Consider the following 13376-nt stretch of genomic DNA (forward strand, 5'->3'; position numbering starts at 1 on the left):
TAAATGAATAAATCATGGTCAGACAATCCTGTGATAGTGATATGGTGCCCATGGTATTTTTTTGCATAGTGACAAAATACCAAGTATTTAGTTGTCCCTATAGCAATTCAATGGTAGTTTGAATCAGGACCTTAACTGATGAATTCTTGTAACAACTGTATCGTAGAGTGAAATTAATTTGTTGTTTTATCTCCTCGTGGGCTGTTTAAAGGTGTTCTCATAATGCTTACATTCAGTGATGTCTATGCATTTTGTACAGCTTTTACAAATAAGGTTTTCTGTGAACTGTCTGTTCCTGTAGTATCCACGTTTACATTGGCATGTGCGATCCTGACAGCGTCCACATGGTGTCCGCTCCTCCTGAAAAGCTGAAAAAAATCACACACATCAACACCCCTTCAGTGTACTTTTATGTCTGGTAAACGGTAAGTAAAGTTACTATTGTGTGGTTGCATTATAGTTCATTATAACTCTTCTAGATCTATTACTGAGAACTCAGAGTCTATAGAAGACATCAACAGAAATAATATTGTTGAGCTAAATAAACTCCTTTAAAACGGCAGCCCTTTGTTCACACAGTAGCCACTGGACATATCGAAACATTATTTTGATCCTCTGAATGAACTGCCAGAAACACTTAAAATAACTTTGAAATGACCGTGGGGGAGGAGGGGGGAGGGGGGGCTTCCCTCCAAATGGTTGAACATTTAAGACTGAAGCTACCACAATATGAGTAAGGTTTCCAAAAAGCACTGATCATCATCAGCTTCTTGGTTTAACACTCAGCTGAATGTATTATCTCCTATCTTTCTGATCTTAACATTATGACGTCACTTCCAGTACATACATACACATACACACACACACACACACAAAGGGAAAAAGACACTTACCATTAGTATCGCAAGAAGAACATGTCTCACAATGAGGGCTAGTATTTTCAATTTTTGTGTAGGATTCTTCTTCACATAAAGCACATACTGTCTTGTTACTTTCCGAATGTTTTCTGTAATATCCTGAAAGAAATAAGTCAAGTCAAAATAAAAATCTAAAAAGTCACACACACACAAAAAAATAAAAAATACTGAAAAATGTATTCCCAGTGCGATACTTTCCCTTACCTTTTGGGCAAACACCTGAGGTATATATCTCTTGTTCTGCTTTGTCCATACAGTCGTTTGGTGAAGACAAACCTCTAACCTGTGATATAACCTGAGAAGGAAGAAACATTTTGGAACTATGTGATGGTCCATCAACTTGTATAAATGTAAACTGCCTGAGTGTCATTGATAACAAGGGGAGGGTGTAGTTTAGTGTAGTTCAATATCAAAACTTGGTATTATCTTCTCAGACATAGTAGAACTAACAAGGCATAACAAGCTTGTTGGTACAGCTGTAAACAAACTGGGAGGAAAACGCATCTGTGTATTTTTACTCTCTTACAAAAGCATCACTCTGATGTTATAGAGCTGAGCTGAATCACTCAGACATTTCTTGACATAGGCACACATGTGGAGCCAAATCTCTACAAAACATAAAGGTCTAACAAAAATAACTAAATAGGCTTAATTTTCTCTGATAAATCATGAAGTCACAAAGCTGGTATTGTGTGGGTTCCTATGGCATCCCTTGATGTGTTTTGCTTGCGTGTGATTATTTGTGAAAATATGAGATGCGAAACTGGACATAATACATTTTACCACTGTAAAACATGATTATAAAAGCAATGGAACAGGGAATAGTAAAATTAACCTTATTTAAAGAACCTTGTGAACAGTAAGAATGGTGACAACTGTAGTAATAATCACTGAAAGTAAAAAAAAAAAAAAAAAGTATACTTACCAAAAGAAATATCAACACAGATAGGGTCATAGTCAAATCTCTGCGAACTCTCATTTGAAATTTCAGATTAACATTATATGGAATATTATATTGTTAAAGTGGACAGCAATATGACCTACTGACTACATACTAATGTACATACTACATAATACATACTTCACTCCAGCGTTTGCCATGTACTGCCACAAAACCTAAAGCCGTCATAAGACTTCTCGCGAAACAGGAAGGTACTCTTGTCTATACACTAAAATGAAGGAAACGTGTCAGAAACTCTGAGAATCGCAACGAACCGGGAACAATAATGACATTAAGCGGAAGCACATTTTTGGTTAAAAGCCGAGAGTATTTATGTTGTGCAGCTCACATATCAGAATTGCAGAACATCGCAATCTAGAGTTTTCTTCCACATGACCATAATATTATGCGATTCCATTTAGTCGTAGATGACTTTTGTTCCTACATACGAGTTTGATCTGCCTTATTTGAACGCATTGAGAGGTTAATTTTAAAATAATAATAATAATAATAGTAAAATAAAAAGTCACATCGGACTTTAATCATAAAGTTCAAAATCAAAATAGACAGTCATCATAAATAAGCAAACCTGCATTAAAAGATTTGTTGATTCTGAGTCATTAGACTGGATTACTTTCATTTCAGTCGTCTAAATGAAAGGATACATCAATCGACATTGTCATAGAGCCCTCCTGTGGACACTAAACTGACTGTACACGATGACACTGTGACTCAAATCAACCATATACTTAACTCAGCAATGCATGTAATTTCTTTGAGGGTGTGTGTGCACGCAGGCTCAATAATGATACTGAATTGGACAGTAACTGCAATAACTATCTCTTCTTTTCTTGAGCAATATTAATTTATCACTATCATCATCATCATCATCATCTTTATTGTTGTTGGTGATGGTGGATGCTGCGAGGTAGTTGTGTTTTTGTTGTTAATTGAACATCAAAAATAATATCAATAAACAATTATCACACCCATGTTTTTACTATTCCATTAATTTGCGGATCGGATGATGTCTAGCATTACACTGTACATGTGGATATCTCTACATGACTTCTACGTACAACACCCAGAAGTGAACACTCGGCGACCCGGAAGCTCTGAACTCTGGGAGCGCATAGAAAGAACATCAAGCTATTTTAGCTATTATCACGCTTTTCCTGCTGGGGAAAAATTGTATACCGTATATAAGGTGCGTATCCAACGTTTCATTTAAATTTGGTAGTCATTTATAATGAACACGTTTCCGTTACCCAGTGAATAACTTAACAGTATCAGTTTCTCTATTTTTATTATAAGTTGCAAATGCACATAATCCTTGATCGCATTTTCTCAAAGGATGTTATGTGCAGTTGTAAACGATTTGTCTTTGTGCATTTTCTATAAATCGCAACGATAGAGCAGCCCTGTCGAAGGTTGACGAAAATTTACACCGCTAAACTTAGCGTCTCGCCAATTGTGGTGCATTTTTGCAAGGCATGATTGTTGTAGGAAGTGTCATTTTTTCAAGCTAGGGGGCCGGGCAATTCAAAGGTGCAATTCGTAAACAACCATACAACACATTAACGCAAACACAAACATTCTGTTGGTGTCATCTCCGTAGTGTTAAAAAATGAACTGAGTGTGCATTTTGAGTCTGCAGAATATGGCGTCCTTCCTTATGAAAATAAGACAGGCTGCCATTTTTGTTTTTCTTTTGTCTGAAATTTTTTGGTAAAACTGTCTGAGAATGTGTTAGCTCGAGGCACGGCGGAGGCACCAGATGTGGCCCACGCGAAATCAGATCTTTGCCTTTTAGGCTGCAGTGTTTAAGAAAAGGAGAGGGGCACCTTATTTCTAAAATGATCAGAAACTTCGGCAACTTTTGTTTGCACAACAATGGATGGGATGTTATATATATATTTTAAATAATGTACGTTTAATTGTCCAGTTGGCAATAAAGATTTTTCCTGATGAGTGCATGGCCTGTGCCTTAAAGTGGCTTTACATAATCTTACGTCGATTTAATTGCATTTTTATCATAAACTGATGTTTTGAATTGAATTAAATGCAAATAAAACGCCTTGAAACTAAACTAGGCTTGAGTTCATTTTACACCGTAACTCTCAAAATGAATTGTGGATAATATTTGTTTGTGTGTTTATTGAAAGTTCAAAAATACTTGTAACTTCCAAAAAAAAAAATTAATAAATTAAAAAAAAATAGGGCTTTAAATAAGCCTGTCGGTGCCTCTGACCCGCTAGTAGTGTAAATGCACCACGACGTATATTTCACAAATTCCTGGTTTTCTGTTGGCGGGATGTACTACCATTCTCCCACGAGGAATTACAACACTTTTACGTTCTATTGATGATGAAGAACGTTGTTTCTGGCGCTTTAATCTCCTGTATATTCAGCTGTTTTGAGAGATAGTGACTAACAGAACCATAGTTCGTCTTTGTCTTAGTTTCCAATCCCGTAAAAACACTCGTTTAACACGTCACCCGTGGATAGGGATAAACGTGCTTCACCATAGGATAAAAATGATCGCTCAGAATAGCTTTTTTATTTAATTGGTGTTTATCTTGCCCTCTAAGGGGCCTTGATTGATATACAGCTATACCAAGAAAGTGCACCTTAACAGAGCCACCAGAGCCCCCCACTATGGGAAAGAATTACTTGGGCATTAAGATTTATAAGATTTTGGTGCATGCCACAGACACTCATCCACCTGTCAGGACCCTCATCTGAACATAGGATGACTCATCTGATCATATGAATTCTTCACAGTGCTCAGTAGGCCACTGACTGAGTTCTTTTCACCACTCTCCTCGCAACAAATGAGTTTTAAAATGTTGCAGAGTTTATGCTCTGCAGCCTAACCACGGATTCCCCCTCTCTCTCTGACAGATTGTCGTTGAAACTGCTTGCTCATGCACTAGATTGATGTTTGCAGTCACCTGTTTCAGACTTTCTCATCTCTTTTGCCTTGCACCTTGAACTGGCGCATAGACATCACAGTTGAAGAATATATATGCTTCGAACACAGACTTTTCACCTATCTGATGTCCTTCCCTCAGACTTCCATGCCAACATTGCCTTAACTGTCTTTTGACAAGACTTTGAGCAAATGAGCAAATTTTGAAAGCAGGGGCTTCCACAAAGTCGTGGTGCTGTCTGAGTTAATTATTCAGATAGCATCTAATCATTGGAATCATCCACCAAGGTCCGATATAGCAATGCTGGACACCTGCTTTCAGTATTTACTTCCTATAAAGTCCTGTATTTTGACACTGACAAAAGAATTTTGGAGTGTGACTAAATCACTGTTCCGTGTTGAAAACATTTTTGTCTCAGCAGAATGGCAGAACCACGGTTCAATAATCCATACTTCTGGCCACCACCCCCTTCAATGCCAGGCCAGGTAAGATCATTTTGTCTTTTGATTTTTCAGTAGTAGTGTTGGTGTTTGTATACACTTCAAATATGCAAATCTTTCAGTGATTTCTGTTGGGACATAACCGAAGGACTTTCATGCCTCTGTTGTCACTGATCAGTTTGCTGGTCGCATAACAAAATTGTCCATCAATTTTCTTCTAACCAAGCCTTCATGGTAGTTTCATTTTCCATATGTTATAGCACGACAGTCCCTATGGATTAAACAGTAATGATATATAACACAATTTTATTTCTGGATACTGGTGGGGGATACAGCCAAATCATTATCAAGATTCATGATATTTATCACAATTTTTTAAAACAATTTACTGTACAGCACAACCAAGCTGGACATTATGTAGCACTCTTTGCACCCTTTTAAGAAAATCTATGCCTACAAGAAAACACTGCTCTGCATACACGGCACTGCTTGAAATACAAATAAAAGAATAACTGAAGGACCGCCTGTTTGCAGATGGGCACTGCAGTTTCCAGTCATAAATGAAATAGATGGTAAGACTGAATTCCCATGTGCGATTTGGCCGTAAATTTCTCATCATAGCAAAAAACACCCATCACATTTTAAATTCTGCACGTAATAGGCTACTTTCCTTGCATTCGACGTACAGACGTGGAATGCCTGTATTTGAAGAATATTTATGGATAGGTATGTGGTAACATCAACAGCTTGTATCAGACTTGTGAAGCCCTGGTTTTCAACTGTTTTAATCACGACTCATCTTTTGTTAGCTAAGAAGTTATCTTATCTGTCCCCTCTTACCAGTGTTTGCATGAGTGATCATTTGAGGGATTCTTTCATTGCATCGGTGAGAAGTGTTTGTTTAGGTCTTGTTGTTGCCTCTAACTGCGGCTGTTTGGGGTGCTTTCATTTAAGGGGGCTAAAAAGATTGGTTGTGTGGCCAGTCGTTGTACAAACAGTATGTTTGCAAAGCTTGCAAATTACAAGTGGGATATGGCGAATCCAAATCACTTCAGCATTACTGAAGTGGTAACTTTGGAATCTGCTCTGCTTGCCATGCTGCACTCTGTTTACTGTCAAGTGGGTGTGTAGGGGAGGAAAAAAGGTACATCAAGCGAATGTACAACAAATAACATTATTTTAATTTTATTTTTTATTATTCTACTGGTTTATTGATGTAAGGCAGGACATGTTAATGTTCTCTTGAGTCATTCTGGGCAAAAGCTGAGGTTACAGTATAAGCAAGTAAATTTTGCAGCAGTATGTGAGTTTTGTCAGCACTGCTGTTATGATAGTACAATGTAGTACGATAGTACAATGCATAGCAGCTCTGTCTCATGATCCTTTCGACATCTCTGAAAAGCATATCGTGGATACTTTTTTTTTAATACTGCAAAATATCAGAACAGTATATACAAAAATATGACAAGCAGCGGGATACATGTAACAAATACATATGCTCGGGGTATAAAACAAAATACTTATAAAGAGAACAAAGACAATGAGGCACAGGCTGTACGTGTTTGAACAGCTTTGAGATGTTTGCAGGTTTTCAGCGTTTTTAAAATACTGATAAAATATCACTTTAAATACAGGAAAGGAGGGTTTCTGTCCTGAAAATCTGCTGGTATGTAAATGATACTAGCTTAGCGATAAAGTGAGATTAATAACATACAATGCATTTGTTTTCCAAAACTCCATGTTTAGAAACTCTGAAAAGAATATACTCCTATTTTTTTTAAAAAAAATTGAGGTTGATGTTCTTTTGTATAAATTTTTTGGCTGTAAGTGCAGTCACAAAAGAGGTGGAGTATTCTATTCTGAATTTGGTTAGTTTAGTTTTAACAGGGTAACATCTGTGTACAATCTTATAAGAAACTTCCTTGACTTTATTAGTTAAGAGAAATTTGTTTGGCAAAAGCCATGTCCAATTTCAATTAATTTCATTAAACATCCTGTGCGTATCGTGGATAATATTAAACCAGTCACCTTATAATATCGTCATATTGTCCACCCCTATTTCTCAATATGATTTGTGGAGTATTTTATAGGATGAGTTAATTCACAGTGCAAACACAGCATGGTACATCTTACCACTAGAGGGAATCACAACAACAGAAATACATCCAAAAGTGTCAGTGCATAGTGGACCATCTAACAAAGCAGACAATTTCCTCATTTAATATAGTGCAATGTTTTTCTCTAATTCCACAATCCTTTGCTTGTCTCAGTCACCTACTCTGTTACTCAGCTTTTAGTTCACGAAAGCTGAAGAAAAATTTCACTGTGGTTTTCCCTGTAATTTTTCTCAGCTTGGATTTTGCCTTTCAGACAAAGCTCATCAACAGTTTTACGTGGCATTAAAGACTCATTAGAGAGCTTCACACCTAGTAATATCCATATGCCCCGTTGAGCATACCTAATGATTCTTACAGCTGGATAACCTGGTTCTTATCAACAAGATCAAAGAGCAGCTGATGGCAGAAAAGATCAGACCTCCGCATTTGCCACCCACCACTGTTCCCTCTCAGCAGACCCTGCTGGTGGCCTCCCCCCCCTCGGACGCTGGTCAGCATGTGATGTCCATTCCCAAACTGCAGCAGGTGCCGGGGTTACAGGCCCATAACTCCTCCCAGCCTGACATAGCACTGCACGCGCGTCCTGCCTCTAGCACCGCATCAGGTACACGTCAACCTCACAGTGGCTGTAACATTCACCGTTGATTAGTTTTTACATTTTTATGAGTTGTGGATGGACATTACTTGACTTCTTTTGTGCACAGCTATTTAATCACTTTTTGTTTACAACCTTTAATCTTTGGATTAAACAAAGTGCAGCTTAACCTTTTTATTTGTTTTACATGACTTTCCTAATGGTAATGATCTCTATGAATGCTTTTCCTCACTGTATTTTTTTAAAACTGGGTGAAATTTTAACATTTTCGAGGACAGATCACAGTTTGTTTGCTTTATCTCATGTAATTAAAACAAATTCAGAGAAATACTGTAAACATCTTGTGCCATTCTTGCTCCCTTGTTGTGCCTCTCATTCGTTTGATTCTTCATGCAAAATAATTGTATTACTGACCTATTATCCTCATTACTTTTTTCTGAATGTTGTAGAATTGAGTATGGATGATAAGTCAGCAGTAAAGGCTAAAGGATTATGGGAGGACTGGCATATGCGTCAAGCTGTAGACCAAGCATCTAGAGTGAACCATCGCTCAGGTAAATCAAACTACTAATGAGACGCATAACTTTCAAAGGTAAAGAATGGCTTTCTTAACTCTCTGGCTAAATCTAAAGATAGCTGGCATCTATACATAAAACATGAATGTCCAATGTGTGGATATTTGGTATAATTTACAAACATGGTTTAATTTGATTGGTAGTAATAATTCTGATATTACTGACATCCCAAAAACAGGTCTAGCGCTTTCATCTCGCACGGACAGCCACAACACCTCAGAGGCAATCACACCCACTACACCCACCTCTAGCAGTCAAAACCGTTTGGGTGGAGCCCCGTCGTTGAATGTCATTTCGGGACTGGCCAGTGGCCCAGGCATGGAGCAGGTCAAGAGCGGAGGCCTGGCAGGGATGCTAGGGACACAACCCAAGGGACCACGTGGCCGCAAGAAGATCAAAGCAGAGAACACCTCAGGCCCTCTGCTCGTAGTGCCCTATCCCATCCTGGCCTCAGGCACTGACCAGGCCTCTGTCACCATTACTGCCAAAGAGGGAAAAACCTACAGGTTTGGTTATAACTGAAATACGTGGGAATAACTTGTGATGGGGTGCATTTTCGTTTGCGAGACGTTACTTGCTTTTTCTTAAAAGTAGACATAAGAGCTTAGAAGTACTTATAAGTTATATCCAACACAGGGTGTATGACATCCCAGCAAAGCGTTATATAGTAATGATGAACACTGCAAGCTGAAAATGCATGGTCTATTGTGCAGTTTTGGAAATTCTGTTTTGGAAATATCAAGGATTTTTTACTCTTAACCCTCAAAAAGCTTGTACACAAGGCAAATAGTCAATCATAAAAATATTGAGATATAAAATAAATTGACTACACCTTTTCTATCTTAGTCAGTGTTCAGATGCATATGCAGCCTTATATCATATATGTTGCCCTTATGATAAGTAACCTCACTAGGAAATCATGGTCCTCAAAACGCATAGATTTTATTCTTACTTAAGAGGAAATGCGGAATAAGAAAATACCAATGAACAGGATAATGTTTCCTAAGATGTTTTCACGTATGTTTAACAGAAAGATCTAAAGATATGCACAGTTTGTGCATTAGGCCTACTGTACGCGGGCTTTGGACATTCACCTCGTTTGTCTGGTTTGTTGTGTCATTTCCCGTTCAGGTGTAAGGTGTGCCCTCTCACGTTCTTCAACAAGTCAGAGATGCAGATTCATTCAAAGTCTCATACGGAGGCCAAACCACATAAATGTCCTCATTGCTCCAAGTCATTTGCAAATGCGTCATATTTGGCCCAACACCTACGTATCCACCTAGGAATTAAGCCTTACCACTGCTCTTACTGTGAGAATTCTTTCCGTCAACTTTCTCACTTGCAGCAGCACACAAGGTGAGTAGCAACCATGCAGCAGCAGTAGAAGTGTTCTGCAGTACATTCTGTCAGTTATTAATAGTACTTTGATGCTGACTCAGTAGTTTCATAATGAGTGGATAATGTGTAAGATTGGAAAGTAGAATGCAAATTATGACCAGGTGTAAGCATGCTCCAGTTTTACAGTATTTTCCAGTTTAAAGTCTGTTGGATTTTTAAAATTTGTTTAATTGTTTTTTTTCTGTATTTATTATTATTAATTTTTCTATTTAGTTAAGTGTCTTTAGTTCGCAAAAACATTTAAAGGGTGCCACCAGCTATATGATGAATGCTTGAAGGAGCTGGAACAATAATCAATATGATTCTAAGATTCAGAACATTTGTAAAATGGCATGTTACATGGCAACCAGTCACAACAATATTATAATTAACCAAGGGAGACTCATTATAATGTTATGAAATAAGGCGCTTACCTTCAATTGAGGTCATTATATTTTGACTTGGGTAGGATTCACACTGGTGACAGACCATATAAGTGTGCCCATCCTGGCTGTGAGAAGGCATTCACACAGCTGTCTAATCTGCAGGTAAGCACTGATGATAAAAAGTATATCTGAAATCATTTTGGAGTCAGTGTTAAATAAAGGAACAACCCCACGCTTACTGATCTAGACCTGATTTGTTTTTTCCTCAGTCTCACCAAAGGCAACACAATAAAGACAAGCCCTACAAATGCCCAAACTGCTACCGTGCCTACTCGGACTCTGCCTCATTGCAAATCCACCTTTCAGCGCATGCTGTCAAAAACGCTAAAGCTTATTGCTGCAGTATGTGCGGCCGTGCATACACCTCAGTGAGTACAGCCCCTCCTCCTACACCCTTTCCTTCACTCAGAGATATTTAGTCATACTTTACCTGAGCCTTTAGTTCTAAAGCACTTATAGCTCTTTCTGAGAGTTGTTGGGATAAGTGGAAAAACAGTAGTATTGGAGATGTCTGTTAACACTCTCTGTTTGTCCTCTTTGCAGGAGACCTACCTTATGAAGCACATGTCTAAACATACAGTTGTTGAGCATCTTGTGAGCCACCATTCACCCCAGAGAACAGAATCACCCAGCATCCCCATACGGATCTCCCTCATTTGATTCTTTCATCTCCTCAGCGCTTTACTACTTTTTCCTTTAAAGGGGTTTTTAATGTGCCAGACTGCATCTCGGCTCACAAAAGAGCAGGAGTGCAGCGCTCTAGTCCTCAAAGGACATTGTGTCTGCCATTTTTCTTAGCCCTGTAGCCATATTAGTAGTAAATCACCACTTCACTGGCTGCAGTTACAACACTTTGTGTCCAGGTTGGGTTATTGGTAACAACAGGCATAAATCAAGTTAACCTGGAATTTAGCTGTACATCCCAAGAAAGAGCAACAGGTCATTTTCATTTTTTAACATGGTGAACGAAGGGTGTATTAGGAAGGCGTCCAAAGATAATCTATAAGCACTTTTGACCTTGAGGTTCTGGCTTAGAATAGTGTTTTTTGTTTTTGAACAGAAATATTAAGGTATTGCTTCAGGCAGCTAAGAGACTTCAGACTATCTATGAGAAAGTATATCGGCTGTTTGTTTCTTTGTTGTTGTTTTATTTTCTTTACACTTTGAGCAATTAGCCCATTGTAAATCGTTGTTGTTTTAACGGGGTAGTCTATACGATATTTTCTGATGTTAAGGTCCTCTTACATTTTTATGTCAGATTACAAGCATATGTGCTGCTTTGGTGCGACCAGTTTATAACTGTAACCATTCAAGTATTACTGATGCTGAAACAGTAATCAATTTCCCCTCTTAGTTCAAAAGCAAGGCATTAATTATGTTTTAATTATAACAAAAACACCTAATGTCTCTTTACTCCATTCCAAACTGAGCATGGACTACTGACAGTACGGTCAAAGTATTGGCACAATTCCTTTTAAGCTTTGTTTGGAATGAAATAAAAAGACATTTGATTCCAAATTTGTTCCAACCTAACTTTCATTTGATTTGTCTATGTTAGAAGCAAACACTGTCACACCTGCGCAAAAAGTTGTTTGTTTTAAGTTAACTACAAACTGCATCTAGTTCACATAATGTTTTGCACAAGCAAACCATTAATATTATTTGTTTATTTATGATGCTTCCAGAAATTAATAGCCCAATTTGTTTGCACATTGTGGCTTTTACCTGCATTTTAATTTTATCCTAGAAATTCTTTTCTAGCTGAAGGACTGTAAGGCCTACCGTTATTTTGCAGTCATTCAAAAAAGGGCCTCTGTCCAAACTGTCATTCAATCACATCACCAAGTATGACATTAAAACCTAAAATATGCCATTCAGTGGAAACCCTGCCATGCCATGGAAATCCAGTCAAAGACATTTCAAAACTAACACGTTGAGTTACCAGATGGTCACTTGTTAAAGCATTACAGAGTTGGTTTTCTAATGTGCGTTGTCAAAGTACTGTTAAGGTCGGAAATCCAAATTAAGAAGTGGTGATCAAAACTGTAGACAGTCATCCCTGAAATTCCTGTCAGCCTACCCATACCTGTTCGCTGCCCCCCCCCCCCCCCGGAACGATCTTTTCAAACCACGAAAAAGTTGGATATATAGTTTTTGGATGTCAGGACTGATGCTCTGCTCTTTCTAGTGAAGTCTCATCAATTGTCAATAGATTTTTTTTCGGTCACCCCCTATACGCTTCTTACAAATACCTTATTTAAAAACCCTCATCCAGCAAAAATGACTTTATTATCAGTAGTCAGAAATGGAATGAAAGTCAGATTACATTTTGTGTCCGATGTAACTTAGGCACTGTTTTAGTTTGCACCCATTGTGGAAGAGGTAGTCACTGGTAAACTATTGAACTGTATGAATAGCACTTAATTTGTCATTTGGGTAAACTGTTATTTTGCCAAAATTCATACATAACTAAATGCAGTAAAAACTGAAGTGGAAAAAAATGTAAATTGAGCATCATATATAGTCATGTACATATAAATCCCATCCTAACTTCTCAGCATTTGAATATTTCTTATAGTTGCCTGACACGTGTCGGTAAGTGTTATACTCATTTTGTATTTTGTATCAGTCTATACATAGCAGCATCTTCAATCACCTTACTGTTATTTTTGTATTTATTCATACCAGTCTCTTGTTAAGCTCATTCTCATTCAAATACACACAAACATAAAACTGTAAGGAATTTTTATAAAAAAAAAAAATTAACATCTGTCACTGTTAATTTTCATATGACCATATATTTTGTTCCCAAATTCCTCAAAATTATTACTTTCGACACTTGATTTATAATGAGGTACTTATTTTCTCAAGGTTTTCTCTATTATTGTTATTATTTTTGTGACCAATATATTAATATGTCAAATGAGGACCAATTTAGGTCAGTCTTTTGTCCTTTTGTCCTGTTGTTTACATCTAGTGAACTTAAAGTCCTCAAAGGAAATCATTCTCCAGTACTGTTGCATTGCTACAGTACCA

At 37.7% G+C, this 13376-nt stretch overlaps 1 protein-coding gene across 1 annotated transcript; it reads left to right on the plus strand.

Moving 5' to 3' along the window:
• The first annotated feature begins 3005 nt into the window (after positions 1-3005).
• On the plus strand, positions 3006-11000 carry znf362b (zinc finger protein 362b). The gene is made up of 9 exons (XM_030769826.1): positions 3006-3064; positions 5212-5275; positions 7705-7951; positions 8392-8496; positions 8696-9023; positions 9649-9873; positions 10364-10442; positions 10550-10708; positions 10884-11000. The coding sequence occupies exons 2-9, from the start codon at positions 5213-5215 to the stop codon at positions 10998-11000; spliced, it is 1323 nt and encodes a 440-aa protein (XP_030625686.1). The 5' UTR covers positions 3006-3064; position 5212.
• The last annotated feature ends 2376 nt before the right edge of the window (positions 11001-13376 follow it).

The sequence above is a fragment of the Chanos chanos genome, chromosome 3, assembly GCF_902362185.1.
Source record: "Chanos chanos chromosome 3, fChaCha1.1, whole genome shotgun sequence".
Classification (NCBI taxonomy): domain Eukaryota; kingdom Metazoa; phylum Chordata; class Actinopteri; order Gonorynchiformes; family Chanidae; genus Chanos; species Chanos chanos.

Excerpts from the sequence above, each read along its gene's own strand:
- znf362b (XM_030769826.1), top strand. The coding sequence starts at position 5,213 with ATGGCAGAACCACGGTTCAATAATCCATACTTCTGGCCACCACCCCCT. Across the intron at positions 9,024-9,648 it reads AAAGAGGGAAAAACCTACAG|GTGTAAGGTGTGCCCTCTCA; the intron begins GTTTGGTTATAA and ends TTTCCCGTTCAG. Across the intron at positions 10,709-10,883 it reads GCGGCCGTGCATACACCTCA|GAGACCTACCTTATGAAGCA; the intron begins GTGAGTACAGCC and ends TCCTCTTTGCAG.